Source organism: Acomys minous, assembly GCF_964271855.1.
Source record: "Acomys minous genome assembly, chromosome: 4".
NCBI classification, from domain to species: domain Eukaryota; kingdom Metazoa; phylum Chordata; class Mammalia; order Rodentia; family Muridae; genus Acomys; species Acomys minous.
In genome coordinates this window covers 17,816,939-17,834,215 of record NC_140486.1, presented here as the reverse complement: position 1 = coordinate 17,834,215, position 17,277 = coordinate 17,816,939, and the positions used below count along the sequence as shown (strand labels likewise).

At 39.6% G+C, this 17,277-nt stretch overlaps 1 protein-coding gene across 1 annotated transcript; it reads right to left on the bottom strand.

The window, feature by feature from the left end:
- Positions 1–1,158: 1,158 nt before the first annotated feature.
- On the bottom strand, positions 1,159–15,348 carry LOC311596327 (uncharacterized protein). The gene is made up of 10 exons (XM_084779585.1): positions 15,227–15,348; positions 13,228–13,336; positions 12,333–12,536; positions 11,357–11,563; positions 7,809–8,042; positions 6,498–6,651; positions 5,610–5,719; positions 4,309–4,422; positions 2,768–2,914; positions 1,159–2,438 (listed from the first exon to the last, which is right to left on the bottom strand). Exons 2-10 carry the CDS (start codon positions 13,309–13,311, stop codon positions 2,304–2,306), a joined length of 1,389 nt encoding a protein of 462 aa, XP_084635711.1. The 5' UTR covers positions 13,312–13,336; positions 15,227–15,348; the 3' UTR covers positions 1,159–2,303.
- Positions 15,349–17,277: the final 1,929 nt, after the last annotated feature.

The window sequence follows — 17,277 nt, the reverse complement described above, 5'->3', positions numbered from 1 at the left end:
AGCATAGTAACACAGTATCTAAAGGATACTGGCATCTTTACTATCTGGACCCTCCCTACTCTTATCTCGGCTCTTGGAGTCATTGGCCCTCACCTGCACCCATAGTGAACTGCTTTCCCACACTTCCATGTTTGGCACCACCGGCTCCTTCAGTCTAGAAGAGCTTTCCTGCTCATAGATTCCATCTTCCTCTTAGTGTGGCCAACTGTTCATCTTCACTCAGATCTGCTCTGGGAAAACTCGGCGCCCTCCATCCTTGACACCCATTGGCTCCCCAGAGCTGAGTTTGGTGTTTCACTTATGCATAAATGTGCATATTCATTTATGTCTTATGTGCACACATTTATCACTTTTCTCAGTGAGTAGCTGCCATATCACTCAGACTATCTGCTTCTATACCTATCTCAGTAGATTATGCACCCCATGAGGCAGAGATAGATCATTTAATTAAATTTGTCTCACTAACACCTAAGAGTGGTTAGCTTATATGGATGAATGAACTCACCAACAGCCAAGAGCAGACACCAGCTGTCATCATGTTCCTGAAGTTCTTCTGTAGGTGGCCACCTACCCTTGTTAAAAGTCCTCGCTATATTCTCCTGCACTAGTAATCAATAGAGATAGCCATTCAAATGGAGAGAGAGTGTGGGGTAAACAGAGACAAAGATAAAAGAGAGAGAAAAGGGACAGATTTTTTATAGAATCATCATCATCATCATCATCATCATCAGTCTGAGCCTTTTTTTTTAATTGCATCAGGTATGAAGGTAATAACTAAAAGAGGGTATTATAACTAGCTCTGTCCCCTCAAGAATTTTTTATGGAAAAAAAAGAATTTTATATGGGGTAGCTCAGTGAGGTAGCTCACTGATGGTGGTGACTAACATTCTGTCAGTGTGCCAAATGCTTGTGAAACAAATTACAAACAAAAGTAAAGTACAAAAGATGTTTTCTTCAAGATTGCCAAATGCAAATAGCCAAAACACTATGACTGTAACATTTATATAATTCCTGATTGTTTTGCGGTTCTTCTTGCTATATGTATTTTATTGTATATATGTGTAATGATATAAATGTATATGTAAAAAAGAAAAAATAATAAAAATATGTTCTAAAAAAGGAGAATACAGATAAGATGCAGTTTATATTTGTAAACAAAATATTTTTATTTAAGTAACTGAAGAGGACACCAGCCCCAACCAGCTTCAGAAAGATGATAGGATGTCCATGACTCTTTATACACAGCCAACACAAGTATCAGACTAACATTTCTCAGACAAAGGGAAAACTTCTCAAATGTAAACAGAAGGTGAGGTTATCAACAAAATCCAAGTATATTCCAAGATGGCATTTAGACCATAACTGTTTTGTCATTAAATATCTTGTATGGTAATATAAAATAAGCACACGATCACTGGTACGATTGATTTTTAATTATTTTATTCATTTATTATCTATACAGTATTCTGCCTGAATGTGAGCCAGCAGGCCAGAAGAGAGCACCACATCTCATTACAGATGTGATGAGCCACCATGTGGTTGTGGGGTATTGAACTCAGGACCTTTGGAAGAACAGCCAGTGCTCTTAACCTCTGAGCCATCTCTCTCGCTCATGATTGAATTTTTGAAAATGCTGACATTATCAAAACTATCTCATACCAAAAAGGATTGACTCCCCAGTTTTTTGTTTGTTTGTTTTTGGTTTTGGGGTTTTGGTTTTGGTTTGTTTTTTTTTCCAAGACAGGGTTTCTCTGTATAACTGCCCTAGCTGTCCTGCAGCTCATTTTATAGACCGAGTTGAACTCGGTCTATAAACTCACAGAGATCTGCCTGCCTCTGCTTCCCTGAGTGCTGGAATTAAAGGTGTGTGCCACCATGCCCAGCTCAAATCTCTGGTTTAAGGCCTGGTACCACACTGCTCAGACATGCTCTAATGAATGTGGATTACAGTGCCTCAAAATATGCATATATAAACCAGTCTCTTTTCTGGCCCCCACAGTGATGGGTGATAGTACTTGCATAGTTAAGTATTTCCTATATGTATAAAACATAACCGCTTACACAACACATTTGCAGTAACAAGACATTAAAATGCATTTTAAAATGCCAATTTATCAGATACCCGAATCTGAACTGTCCCATTGGTAAGACATTTCATACTCAGATGCACACATTGGTAATCCGGGGGCTGATTCGTCCCGCGTTGTTCTGCTTCCTTTTGCAACAAACACCAGTTTCTTAGCTAATGGCCTTTCTTTTAAAAATAACCGGTAAAGAACAGGAGCTATGAACTCATTAGTGATTTAAGGCAGGTTGATGGCTTGGTCCTCTGGGAATCTGGGAATCTTCTTAAACTCACTTTGCTTCCTGAAGAAAAGCTGAGCCAAAATCTGGTCTGAGGTGGCCTGGATGTAATCGTCCATGTCAAGAGTTTGTATCTGGTGATGTGAAACAGAAGCAGTGTCGTCAGCACAGCACCTCGGAGTACACCTGCCTGCCAACACATGGTGATCACACCTTCTAACGCCTGCTGGACTGTAATTGAAGTGATTTTGAGGATCTCTACATACTAATCATTTGGATCAAAGTTCAGAGAACTAAGAAGCAATTTAGTAAAACCAAAAAAAAAATGCTTTATTCTCCATCTCTTCATACAGTTTCCTCACCTAGCTTACCCATCCACCCCGTCACTGAGCACATATTTATTACTGCCTCCTTTGTCTACGTAGATGGCTTAGCAGATTGCGGCTGACTAGCTCAGTCTTACCTGATCTCCACTGCTGAAGGCAATAACCAAAAGCAAATCCTCATCACATGTGTTCTTGATGTAATGCTGGGTTCCAATAGGAAAAAACACCACGTCTCCAATGTGGACATTAAACTCTGTGGTTCGCTGCGTGTCAGTGATGCCCACCTGAGGGCAAATGATGCTTTAGAACGCACAGTCACAAACTCATTAGGGATAAGGATTAATTGTGAAGACGGACACATATCATAGCTTGTGGCTACATAAATGCTTCCTAATATAACAGAGCCCCAGAGAAGTAAAAAACAAAACTTACATAAATATCCTTCAAAGTGTGTTAGTGAATATAATACACTTAAGGTCATGAATAAAAGGCATCAGCCACTGTGTTCTAATTAAGGTCACAAATTATGCAGCATATATAGCAGAGAGGATTTATGTTCAGTGTTCTCCCTCTCCTTGCCTTCATGTACGCCATCTTTCATCATAACATCTGACATCTTGCTAAGAGAAGAGATAGTGACTATATGTACACACAAAAGCACTCTACCACACAAAAACCAGCCGGATGATTGAAATGCAATTCACGGAGGACTGCCTCATCCTTTCTTAATTTACTGAAACTTTCAGTGCTTTATACAAGACTTTTGGTATGAGTGTATTCCATATGCTTTTTGTTCTTTCCTCCAAAACTGAGAGAAATACAGACCATCAAAACCTTTTTTTAAAACTACAAAGTTATTGTGGCACTTTCAGTTTTTATTTTTATTGGCTTCCCTCCCCCTCCCTCTTTCCCCCTATCATTCTCCTCACCCCATTGTGTCCTTTCACATTCTATCTGTCGCTTTCTATCTCTGGAATTCATGAAAATCTGTCAGATCACTGGTGTGTGTGACAATTTGATCACATAAGTGATTGTCCAAGACAAATTCTCTCTGAGGAGAAAGGAGGTTGTCAATAGTTTCAGCCATATAACAAGTATACTACGGAGTATCTCAGATAAGCCACGGTATATGGCCATCATGCAGCTGGGTATATGGCCATGATGCAACTGGGTATATGACCATCATACATCTGGGTATATGACCATCATACATCTGGGTATATGACCATCGAACAGCTGGAGTATATGACCATCACGCAGCTAGGGTGTATGGCCATCATGCTGATGCTCCAAGCCTTGCTGGCTTCTCTCATCCACCTTATGGCATAAGACAAGGTTATTTCCATTTCTCCGAGCAGAGCACTTGGCATTAGCTGAGGGTGCAAAACTAAAAATCTTAGTTTGTCCTTCAGGCCTCTGTGATAAGAGATGAAGCCTTATCCCTTCATAAATACTTTTTCACACGTCAGAAATACAGAACCTCTAGAATCTTTCTGTCTCCTCAAGCATGAAAAGCATCTAAAGAGATCTGCATAGGACCCTCTGCAGAAACAACGTCCACCACGCCATTAGGACAGTTCCTTTTGTTTCTGTTGACTAGGTCAACATGAGAAATGCCTCCTGTTTGCTCCTTTCTACTTCAAAGGGAGTTTTAAAGAAATGTTTGTTGAGGGATTACCTTTCCACATCCGCTCACTACATATCCCATTTCATTTGCATTGAGATGAAAATGTGGCTGTCTTAATCCATTATTATAAATCCTGAGTGTATTCAAAGCGATAACATTTTGATGCTTTCAAAAGAAAAGGAGAAAAGACCATTATTTAGCTAACACACTGCTCAGCAACTCAACATTTCACAATACAGAAAATATCTAATACTTAGGCATCTCTTCAAATACCCTCCATGTTCTTTATAGATATTATATTTCTTACTCCCTACAACAATCTTGCAAAGTTGCATCATTCCCTCTACTTCATAAGTGATGAGTAAAACATCTAAGTCAGATGCCTAGAGTCACACAGCAAAGATGTGGCAGGACGAGAACGTAAACACAGAGAATCGGAAAGCACAACTATGTTACATAACTATATTTTTAAACTGGGGCTCTCACAGCTCTCCGCTCCCTTCATTGATGTGACTGCCTGTGTCAGGGAAATCCCAAGGCCCCGAGGAACCTCGATAAGCAACTCTCATGAGTGGGGTGAACTTGAATGAATGGAAGCAACTCATGCTGGCTTAGCTAAGGGTTTACTTCTCCTTCCAGTATGAAGACCCACGAGTCAGATCTAAATATTGTATTTCAGCTGGATATGCATCAAAATATTTTTCCTCTGTAAAGATTGTAAGAGTCAAAGAGAACAAGTCATTTGCTGTGAGGCTTCCTCTTCTAGAAATGTCAAGGGAGCTATACCGGTGAAGTCTTCCCAACATGGCTGACCGAACAAAACCTGGATGAGGACAGCACACGCTAACAAGGAAGGAGGAAGTCTCATGGAGTCTCAACCCTTAGCAAAGAACAAGATGCAAATAAGATATGCTGAGAGCTGGAGAAATAGTCTTCCTCAGGGAAGAGCTACCAAATTGGCTATCTAAGAGCAAGTGGTCAACCCTGAAATTATATACATATAAGATAAGTAAACCTGAGCAGGTTGCAAGTTCTAGTTTTATATATATAAATGTATATATATATTGTGTATATATTATGTATATATGTGTGTGTGTATATATATATATATATATATATATATATACACACAAAATGTTTGTATGACAGTAATTAAAAAACAGAGGTCATGAATTTGAGAGAGAACAAGGTAAGTATGCATAGGAAGTGTTGGAGGAAGAAAAGGAAAAGGAGAAACCAATATAATTTTTTTATTCAAAACATTAAAAAGGAAAAGGAAATAAATTAGCATAAATGATAAAACTTTCAATGTTGTTTAACAATAACAAATAAAAGTTTTTTTCCTCAGCTACCTGATGTAGAAATTCATTGAAAACTTTTTCATTGTCGCTTAGTTCATTTCCATTCTTCCAGTACTGTGCTCGCTGGATGACTCCCCCTGGAAACTTAAATTCCTTTGAACCTGGATCAGATGAAGTTTAACATATTATAACAAGCGCTTCAAAACTAAGCTTCAATAGACACCCAGTAAAACTCAAAACTCTCCTGCTTACAGAAAATTCACATCGTATGAATTGTTGTCCCCAAGCTATATGGACCATCACGAGGCACAGAGAATCCTAGTAATCTTCATTCAATTTAAGGAACCTTGTGGACAACTTGGTAGTTTCCCCAAACTAAACTCCCTCACCCTTCAAGTCAGTCAACTCTCAAGTCCTTTCTACCTTGTCCCTTTAAATTCTTCACTTGACAACTATTTGCTTCTCACAGCAACAACAGTGGAGGTCTCTACCGTCCTCTATTTAAGGAATTGTGACAGCCCCTCTACTCATTTCCAACCATCCGCCCTACTCCCTACAAGTCGGCGACTTAGGTACGCACTTCCAAAAGCAAAATTCACATTGTGGCTCTTATTTCAAAGCCTCACTCACTCTTTTCTTCCTCTTTGATACAGTACAAACTACTTAGTATGGCTTCTAAATCCTACATGTTTGGGAATGCCCTCTGCTGTAGGCCCCTGGCCTTGCAGCATTCCCAGCTCTCTCACATACTCATCCCTCTTTGAGAGCCTTTGTCACATCCACTTGTGACTGGAGGTTTTACCCCACAGTTCCTACTCCACTGAGAACTATGGTATTTTTGTTTTGTTTTCAAATTTCTCTTGGTAATACATTCTAAGCTAAAAATATATAATCATATGTACAAAGCTTGACTAAAAACCTTCATAAAATATGCCATACCTTTAAGGTCAAAAAAGTATCTCCACACAAGGCTGTCAGGAGACTGTGTATAAGTAGCATTCATAACTAGTTCTGCCAGGTTGGGAGGAAGGTTGATCCCCTGATCTTCTGTTTGCTTCTGGAATTTTCTAATAAAGTTAATTCCACCTTCAGGCTGAAACACAATCACAAATCACATGTATGACTGTGAAATACTCACAGTCACAAATTTTAGTGACTGAAAAGTAAGTGGGCAGAGAATACCATAGCATTAGCACCAATGGGTGTTCATTGACCTAGGCCGAACAATGGGTGATATTTATGAAAGTTCTCCATGTATTTTTAGTTTTAAATTGTTGGTTTGGGGTGGTTAATATAAGTTCCTGCAAAAGCGTTCATTGCTTCCCATGCTTACCAATATTCTCCCTAAGGACTCATTTCTTCTACCTCTCTAGAGCAGCAGGATCCTGGGCTCCACTGAAAGGCAGTCTCACACCTTTACTATGTAGATTCCTATGCTGTCACTGAGCCTTCTCCAGTTGCTGGTCCCAGGCCATCACCAGGTCTCCCCTCTTAGCTCTGTGAGCATCTATGCCCGATCTTTTGTAACCAATGATATGCTTATTCTCCTGTGATGATCTAAGTAAGTGTCTGGAGTGATCCCCACACAAGGCTGTCAGGACGTATATCACGACCATTCATAACTACTTCTGCCAAGATGGGAGGAAGATTGACCGCCCCCCCCCCCCATCCTCTGTTTGCTTCTGGAATTAGTACTGGTGACTGTAGCACTAATTTCCAGAAGCAAAAGTTATGCAGCCATACAGCAGGGTGATGCAGGGAATAATAATAACATACTATGTGCTTTCAAAGGTTAGAAGTAAAGAGTTTTCCCTTGAAGGATGCATGTTTGAAGAAAGAGATATATTTAGCCCGATTAATAATTAAAGTTTTTAAGTATTTGTTTTAAAGTGTCAATAATTAAAGTGTCATTACATGTAGCAGACTTTTCCCCATAGAAAGAATGAGAGATCTTTTGACTCTTCAGGGCTATAAGTGGCAGTAAATTTCCATTAATTATATCATAACATTTCTACAAATACATTTAAATTTCATATGAAGGATCTTCATAAAGGGAAACCAAAGACATAAAAGTTAAACTTTGGTCATTAATAGGAATACAAGATAGACTTTTGTGTTACTCATTCATTACTATCACTGTGAGTCAACTTGTGGATCTATGACAATTGCTGGAACTCGGAAACACTGATATTCATCAGCTCTCTGTGCCTGTGTAGTACGTATCTTCATGATCTTACAAATACTACATACCTTAAGTGACCTGGCAGCTATGTCTTCAGGTGTAGAAAAAAACACATCATCCATATCTAGAGTCTGTAGCTCATCGTGTGTAGAAAAGAAGAGCAGGAAGAAGCAGTCTTCATGGCCCACATTCTTTATCCAGTGGAGCGTATTTTCAGGAAAGAAGATCACCTGGCCAGCTGTGACATTGTATGTGATAGCGACCTCACCACCGTCATCAACCACACCAATCCACGCTGACCCCTAAGACACAAAGAACATTAGTTTCACTTAGACCAATGTTTTTCAATATGTTTTTGTCACCTTTTTTGTAAACATAGTTTTCAGACACTTTTCGTTCATTACCTTATAAAATTTTAATACAATAGCTATTATATAGCTATTATATATTTTTGTGTGTGTGTGTGTGTGTGTGTGTGTGTGTGTGTGTGTGTGTGTGTGTTTGAGGGAAGGGAGTATGCACGTGGGAATGTCATTTTTCCTTCTTGAGGGGAATATGACTCCCACTAAGATTCCATGTTTCAGAACAGTTTAAACATGTCTAGAACGTGTTTTAGAAGACTAAAGCAGTATGTGAAGGATCTGGGCTACTCACAGGTCACTGCACAGGCATGTATGTTTGTATGTGCACCTTGTGTGGGGAGATAATTTAAGCACTTTACTTGATTAAATTTAATTAATTCTTATATTAACGCTATGAAAAAATATTACTGATATTATCCTTATGTAGGTGAGGAAACTAAGCTCGGTTGAGAATATACATTTTCCTCAAGTTACTTAAGTAACTTAAGTCAGTGTTACTTAAGTCAGTGACAAATACAGGATTTAGACAAGACAAGCAAGTCCAAAGCCTACGTTTCTTTGTCCACACTACATCATAGTTGAAGTCTTCTAATACAAAATGAAAATGAGCTAATGTGTGAAGGTACCATTAAGCACTGTAGCTGAATCTCATTAAATCCTGGACATTTGCGTACCATTTAGTTAAGTTTGTTTTGTGACAACTAACATAATACCCTGAGGACATAGAATGCTTTCTTTCATTTTCTCCTCTGTTCTCCAGTTCTCCAATATTCATTTATATTATTACCATTATTTATATTTTCCCAGACATTTATGGCCACACAGTGAAACAAATAAAAGATCAATAAAAAAAAAGAAGTCTCTGTTCTATCTGGGCAGGCAATATGTATCTTGGATCCAAATGGCTGTTGAAGAAAGAAGAAAAAGATAAGCCTAGTCTAAATCAGTGGTTCTTAGCCTTCCTGCTGCTGTGACTCTTTAAATACAGTTCCTCCTGTTGTGGTAACCTCCAACGGTAAAATTATTTCACTGGCACTCTATAACTGTAATTTTACTACAGTTATGAATCATAATGTAAATATCTGATATGGGCGATACCTGATATGTGATGCTATATTATGAAACCCACAGATTGAGAGCCACTTCTCTAAAGAGTTCTGTCGTCGCCCACACACAGGCTGCAAGAGAAATATCCATCTGCTCTATCAAGGCACCAGCCACTAAAGATAGAGGAAGCACAGTGGTCAATAGGATGCTCGCTACTGGGCCAGGCTCTGCAGCCTCCACATCTACCAGGTCCCCCTCAGAGATGGTGGTGAAGCCTTCACCGAGTTTCTCAGAGGCAGGCAAACACAATCCCCACAGACAGACCTGTGTAACAGTATTTCCTTCATATCTTCTTTGTTAGTTCTTCGCCCTAGTTATAGGAGTCACAAATCTCACAATTCTTCCAGGATATAGAGAGCTCCCAAGGCAATATAGTCCATGCTCAGAAATCAAATTGCAGATTACCCATGGACTTCTGAAATAGCCTCCTCAGGCCAAGTAAATCCCAGGGCCTGCAATCTACTGAAGCTGAAGACCACTTTCTTAGTGGAGTCTGGTTGAGGGACCTCTTCCAGAAAGTCTTCTCAGCTGACTTTTCTTTCTCCAACTGCTCTGCTACAGTTTCAGTAGAAAAATTGATCTTTTGGAAAGTTTTCTCTTATGTATTTTATATATGTCGAAAAACATAAGTAAAAAACCTAGATTTTATTCAATCCAGCCCACACTAAGGTATATTTTTAGAAAAGTCCCTCTATTTCACCAAGATCTACATAAAAATAATAATAAATGCTTGGTTTCATAGATGAACATCTAATTTCCTGTGCTGGCTAGTTTTGTGTCAACTTGACAGAAGCTAGAGTCATCTGAAAGAAGGGAACCTCAGTTGAGAAAACGCCTCCATAAGATCATGCTGTAAGGCATTTTCTTAATCAGTGATTGATGGGGGTATCCCAGCCCATTGTGGGTGGGGCCATCCCTGGGCTGGTGGCCCCGTGCTCTACAAGAAAGCAGGCTGAGCAAGCCAGGTGGAGCAAGTCAGTAAGCAGCATCTTCCATGGCCTCTGCATCAGCTTCTGCTTCCAGGTCCCTGCCCTGTTTAAGTTCCTGTCCTGACCTCCTTCAATGATGGACTATGATGTGAAAGTGTAAGCCAAAATCAAAAAACAAAACAAAACAAACAAACCTTTCCTCCCCAACTTGCTTTCAGTCATGGTGTTTTATCACAGCAATAGTAACCACAACAAAGACATCTCCCCTCTAGTAAAGCCAAATGGATTGACAAGAGGGAGTCTTAACAACAGAAAACACAATTGGCTGTCCATCTGCTAACCAGATAACAGGACCAGACAAAACCATGAAAGTTCTGGAAGGACTTAAGTCACTATTGCTTCCCCTTGTCTGGAAGACAAGAGGTGACTGTTAAGTACCTTTTGGAACTGAATAGTCTAATCATGTAACTACAGCCATTTCACCTCAATTTTATCTATTTCACTTGAGCTGAGACCCTTCTGGAAAGTCTAAACAACATAAGTTCATTCAATGGCCTAATCTTGGAATCATGCCAAACCTCAGCATACTGGCTTGTTATTCCAAATGCTGCATTTTCCTGAGAGAAGCCACCAATACTTTGATCTTTAGATCAGAGTTACTAATTTAGCTTTGGCCCAGAAAACTAAACAGTGATTTTATGTTATTTTATTAGCTTTAGCCAAATGTGTTGTTTATATATATAGTATAATATAGAAATTAAAATTTGTATCATTAAAATCATTGTATCATGTTTACAGCTAACATTAATTTTGAGAAGTTAGTGTGTGTTGCATATTCAGGCAGTCATTCAATACTTTCATCCCTTGTGAATTAAAAAATATAAATATGTAAACGGTACTAAATAAGAATATATACTTGAAAAATAGTCATATAAAATTATTAACTTAAAATAATGAAGAAAATCTTGAGGGGTCTCCAAATTTATAGAAAAATTCAACGATGACTTTAGCAATAATCTTTTTCTTTTTTAAAAAATAATATACTGGGGGAAAAAAAGATGTTCAAAGTAATGGCAAATTCACTAACATAGCTATTCTAACTGAAAGCCGGAATGCTTGTCTGCGGTTCAGTTAGGGGACTTTGTGACAACTAAAATAACACTCATAGGCTATATGGTGTTGACGCTAAAGAGCAGGAAGAGGGCAGCCTGCTTCTACCTGCACGAGATAGCCGTGTTCGTTGGCATTGAAGTGCCAGTGAGGAGCCCGGAGACCCTTGCTTTTTATTCTCAGGGTCCCCAGAGTCATCTGGGATCTTAGACTGTTCAAGCTGGTGCCAAACGCCTCTTCTTCATCACTGAGATAGTCTTTGATGTTGTTCCTGTACCTTGCCCACTGGATTGCACCACCAGGGAACTCAAATACCTAAAAAAAAAAATCACAAGCAAGGAATCATCAGCATCGAGCCCGTCCACCATGTTTCCGTCCATAAAGAACCTGAGCCCACTAGTATCCAGCGAATAAGGAGAAGGCAAAATGGAAAAGCAGGGTGGAATAATTTTAGGGGTTCCCCAAAGGAACAGCACTCCTATGAGAGTCTAAGAATTATGATACTGCAATATGCCGTGTCATCAGCCTAATCCTCTCCCTCTCCGTCTCCGTGTGTGTGTGTGTGTGTGTGTGTGTGTGACGCGCGCGCTCGTCTGCCTGTCTCTCTCTGTGTCTCTGTGTCTCTGTCTCTGTGAGTGTGTGTCTCTGTGTCTCTGTCTCTGTGTGTGTCTCTGTGTCTCTGTGTCTCTGTCTCTCTCTCTCTGTGTCTCTGTCTCTCTCTGTCTCTGTCTCTCGATCCCCCGCCCCCCTCCTCTCTCTCTCTCTCTCTCTCTCTCTCTCTCTCTCTCTCTCTCTCTCTCTCTCTCTCTCTCTCTCACACACACACACACACACACACACACACACACACACACACCCTACCTTGACAAGAAAGTGGAGAGATTTACATTACAACTGGGCACTCCTCTAGTTAGAGCATAGAGTTTCTGCCTGAGGCCAACATCAACCCAACTTCCCGCTCCTCGACTCCGCACCTCCTCCTCACTGGCCCTTCCCATGGTGAACAGTTTAATAACATGAAGTGTAAACGTAGTCTTAAAACCATCATTTAGAAAATGGTTGTATAATATGCATTTATCCGTACCTTGGATTTGGGTAAATGATTAAGAAACTGGAATTTTGGATCAACACCCTTTTGTGGTTGGGGAGACGAGGCGTCCAGTTCAAAGTGAGGCTTGGAGTTCACGTAAACCAGGGAGAGAATAAGGACTCCTACTGCTGTGGTCATGAAGCAAGCCAGCAAGCACAGCAGAAAGATGCTCAGCAGGGACCACTGCCTCTTCTTTGCCTTGGAAAAAAATTGAAGCCATTATTGTCCACTTGTGACAGAATAGCATTGTCTTCTTTCTGGATCTTTTTTCCCTGTTAACTCCCATCAGTATGCTCTGAAGCTTATGTCTTATCTATCGATGTGGAATCAGGAAAGGGTCAGAACATGAAACATTTTTAGTGCTTTTTCACATTTTTAAAACCACATCCACATTAAGAAATATATTCCTATACTTACCTAGTATAAGATAGTTCTGTCTTACATAACACATGCACACCATCATTTAAACAAAACTTTCCCAAATAGTATTTGTTATTCTATTAATTTTAAAATGCTATTCCTATACACTTTGTACATATGCAACCTGGAGTTTGTCTAGGTCTCTATACATAGAAAATAGAACAGGTTTATATCCTGCCTGCTCAGATTGGTAGAGAAAAGGAACAGTGAGTGTAAACACAATGAAAAATCCACCAAGCAAAAAGAATTTTAAAAATAATTCCCTTTTGACTTGTTTCAAGTTAACTGATCAGAATATATAAAAATATTGCCTGTGCAAGGCAGTTACTGTGAGCAACAATTTGGCCATTAAAGAACCAGAAGCAGTAGCAATGAGAGGAGGGTGTCATTGAGAGCTCTGGCCTAAACAGGGACTCACTCCTGAGCTCTGCACAAGTCAGGCCACAGAACCCCAGCATACAAATCTTACCACGTTGGAGAAAGGACTGATCTTCCCCACAGGTGGAGCTTTCTGTGCTCCATCTTCTTGCATTTCAAATGCTAAGTTGTCCATTGGCAAAAAAGGATCAAGCAATCCACTGAAAAAGAACGGAGGGAAATGCAGCTTTAGCAAGTGGAGATTGAGGAAGGAATGAGAATTCCTTAAGAAAGGAAGTTCTTATATAGAGCTGATAGCCAAGGGAAATAAGGAAGTTACCTCCTAAATTACAATATTGCTTTTTAAAAATACTACTTGTGGAAGAGATGAAAGAGAGGAAATCAATACTGTAACAGTCCCCAATTCCTTGGCAACTGATGACACATTCTCAGATGATAATCCTAGACAACCTTTACTTCCTCCTAGCACTGTGAATCAGGAGTCAGATATTTCACAAAGTGTGTATGACTTCATTCTTACAGTAATATTGTCAGTTTCTCTAATTAATTCTCGTATTTCAAATTGGGACATTGAGCCATAGAGAGATGCAGAAACCACCCAAAAGCGGAGCCAATCTCAGAGTTGGGGCTAAGCAAATAAGGTTCTCCCTTGACATCACGTCTCTAAACATTTGATGGTGGATGTGTAATACAATAAAATCTTTCCTTATGCAAATCAGCTATGCCTCTGAGTCATGAGAGTTCTTCTAATGCTTATGAAACAATCTTGTAAATTGATAATTTTTTTCTGTCTTTATTAGCACATTTTAATTATAAAAATAACAGGTTTCACTGTGACATTTTCATAAATCTTATAAAATTCACTTTAAATCATTTTCTTCATTATGAGTGAAACTTGACTACTCTAAAACTAGCAACTGTAATCCAAAAGAAGAATTACTGACCAAATGTTTACTTCATTTTAGTCTATATAACTATAGTGTGAGTGTGGGTACGTGCATGTGCATGTGTGCACGTGTGTGTGTGTGTCTGTGTGTGTGTGTGTGTGTGTGTGTGTGTGTGTGTGTGTGTGTGTTAAGAAGTTTAGAGTAGGGGGAATCCTTTGTAGCCTTAAATACACCAGAAGAAAAGAATTTTACAATAAAACGTATTAGACTCTGAGTATTAGAAGTCTACGCACAGCCCTTGGTGACAGAAGAAAAATAGCTATCTGAGAAAATAAGAGAAGGCATGTATGTGTTCAATAAAGTGTCATTTGGTGCTGAACTTTCAAATCCCACCCTAGATTCACTGAGGGACACACTCAGTCAATGACAGTAGATCCTACAGTCCTGGCTTGTCACAAGCAGCTCTAGCATTGACCAACTGGGAAGAATGCTACCTCCACCTGGACCAATCAGGTAAATGTGTAAGGTACAATCGTTCCTTCGTGTGAGCCCACTGAGTGCCATCACGATGGTGTTTGCGCTGTGCAGTCTGGCCTAACAGTGGAGACACTATGTAAGAAAAATTTTTACAAACTGTTAACTGAAATGAGTACTTCACGTGAAAGAGGCAGAGTGTTCTAAGAATGAATTATAGGAACACTTAATCTAGCCCAATGCAATGGAACTCTAATGCGGAGTGTTTTGAAAGATGGAAGCAGGAAAACGGCATTTGTCAGGTACGTGGTAGAGAACAGGCACTCAGTGGCTTAAACAATGAAATGATTGGATCTTTGCAATTCCAGACTAACACATGTAGCTTTCACCATTCTCCATTCTTTCTTCCAGAGAGCTCTCACAAGCCAGATTTTGATAATTTGGGATCTGAATATTACTTACCATGTAACTAATGGAATACATTGAAGACATAAAAAGACCATACATTCAAAATACTATCCTAATTAAAAATACAAAACACCAGTACCTGCAGAAGTAACACAAAAAGTAGAATGCATGTCACATTAAAACAAATAAAGAGTAATTGATATATAGGGATTTTATTAACGATGAATCGAAATTATGGATTTTTGTGTGAGCACAATAAGCATGAGGAAGAGAACAGTAAATGAGCTAAGTAGTCCTAAAGATGAAAGATACTCTACCCACCTGGGAAGGATGATTTATCTGAGTGGCCACATACAACTGGAATGAAAACTCACAATTTGTCAACACAATGTCTGCTCCCACTCCCACAAAGTTTCCCATAGATGCAGGGGCTGTGTTGTGGATCTGTTTGGGCTGGACTACCCATTATCCAGTGATCTCTGCATTGCGTCCTGCTGTGACTTCCTGTAATGGTCTCCATTTACTGTAAAGAGAAGCTTCTTGGACAAGTGGGTGACAGCTAAACTTACCTGTGCTATAAGGATAACAAGATTTAGATGGAGTTAGGAGTTATGTTAATCTAATAAAATGGCTCTCTTCTAAAATCCATGACTTCACTAGACCTGGAAGTCGATTGGGTTTCTAGTACCAGGCGTAATGTCCCTCGTACTGAGTGGTTACTGCCAACATCTGTATTACATTGAACACTATTTGTGTTTGTTGTTTGGTTTTTGGTTTTGGTTCAGTTTTTTGGTTTTGCTTTGTGTTTTGTTTTGTTGGTTTTGGGGGGTTTTGTTTTGTTTTGTTTTGTTATTTGAGACAGGGTTTCCCTGTATAGCCTTGGCTGTCCTGAACTCAATTTGTAGACCAGGCTGGCCTGGAATTCACAAAGATCTGCCTGCCTCCACCTCCCCAAGTGCTGGGATTACAGGCATGCACCACTGTGTCCAGCCTTGATCACTATTTGTAAAGATCACTATTATATCTTTAGGGATGTCTTGTCCTGTTGGTCAGTGTTGCGGTTTATAGGCATCACGGCTGAGTAGGACAACTGATTGCTTTCCTCATTGGCAGCCTGCATAGGACTCTCCGTGCTATGGAACTAGATCACCAGGAGGGGGCGTTAAGTTAGATGCAACATGATGTGTCCTCAGCATGCAGTGTCTTCAGCAACAGTGCCTTCAACTGTTGGGAGGCAATCACGGACAACAGCAACGGCCTGTATCATTCTGGGAGATTCTTGGACTCCATGACCACCTACTCAAATGCACATGTCTCATATCTGGAATTTTTGTTAGATTATCATAGTGAGTTGTGGGAGCATTGTTAGCCCAAATAACAAAACTGTCTAATATATGTATATGTGATTATATATGTATGCACACATACATGTATATGTGATTATATACATACATATAATTTATGTAAATATAAAATGATTCCCTGAAGATTTATCTACCAATCTTGATGTTATTTGTCGTCCCCCCCCTTCCTTCTCCTTCTGTATTGGCCTTGTCACTCACACCACAGTTGGAGTCATTTCCTTGTTACTGTGTCCCACTGAGCAAAACTATACCATCACCCTCCTCCTCCTCCTCCCTCCCAAGTAAGTTCTGTATCATGATGTTCCTCTCTCAAGCCCCCAGCTCTTTATACTTTCCCGGTTTCTGCACTTCATCCATAGAATACACTCACATCTGAAAGGACCTGGGGTGAGAAAGAATTGTCAGCATTTATCTTCCTGACTCTGGGTTACCTCACTCAACATAACCTTTGCAAGGTCCATCACTTACCTGCAAATTTCTTATCTTTTTTCTTTACAGCAGAATAGTATTCCATTTTGCACACACACATTTTCATTATCCATTTATTTATTGAAGGGCATCCAAGTTGTTTCCATTTCCAACTTCAACTTTTTAAAAATAATTTATTTTCCTTTTATGTGCACTGGTGTTTTGCCTGCATGTAAGTCTGTGAGTGTCAGATCTTGGAGTTACAGTTGTAATTTGTCGTGTGGGTGCTGGAAATTGAGCCTGGGTCCTCTGGAAGATCAGTCAGGGCTCTTAACTGCTGAGCTGTCTCTCCAGCCTTCCAACTTTAACTTTTTATTCAACCATTTAAAAACATTCTTTAGCTGGACATGGTGGCTCACATCTTTAATTCTAGCATTTGGGAAGCAGAGGCAAATGGATCTCTGAATTCAAGGTTAGCTGGGTCTACAGAGCAAGTTCATAGATAGATAGATAGATAGATAGATAGATAGATAGATAGATAGATAGACAGACAGACAGACAGACAGACAGACAGAGCCTATCAATGGGTCTATGATTTGT

What these genes read in the sequence shown, in the direction of transcription:
- LOC311596327 (XM_084779585.1), bottom strand. Translation starts at nt 13,311, where the DNA reads ATGGACAACTTAGCATTTGAAATGCAAGAAGATGGAGCACAGAAAGCT. An exon ending in TCAGTCCTTTCTCCAACGTG is followed by an intron (nt 12,537 to 13,227) that starts GTAAGATTTGTA and finishes TTTTTTTCCAAG; the next exon opens with GCAAAGAAGAGGCAGTGGTC. An exon ending in TAGTGAGCGGATGTGGAAAG is followed by an intron (nt 2,915 to 4,308) that starts GTAATCCCTCAA and finishes ATTTGCCCTCAG; the next exon opens with GTGGGCATCACTGACACGCA.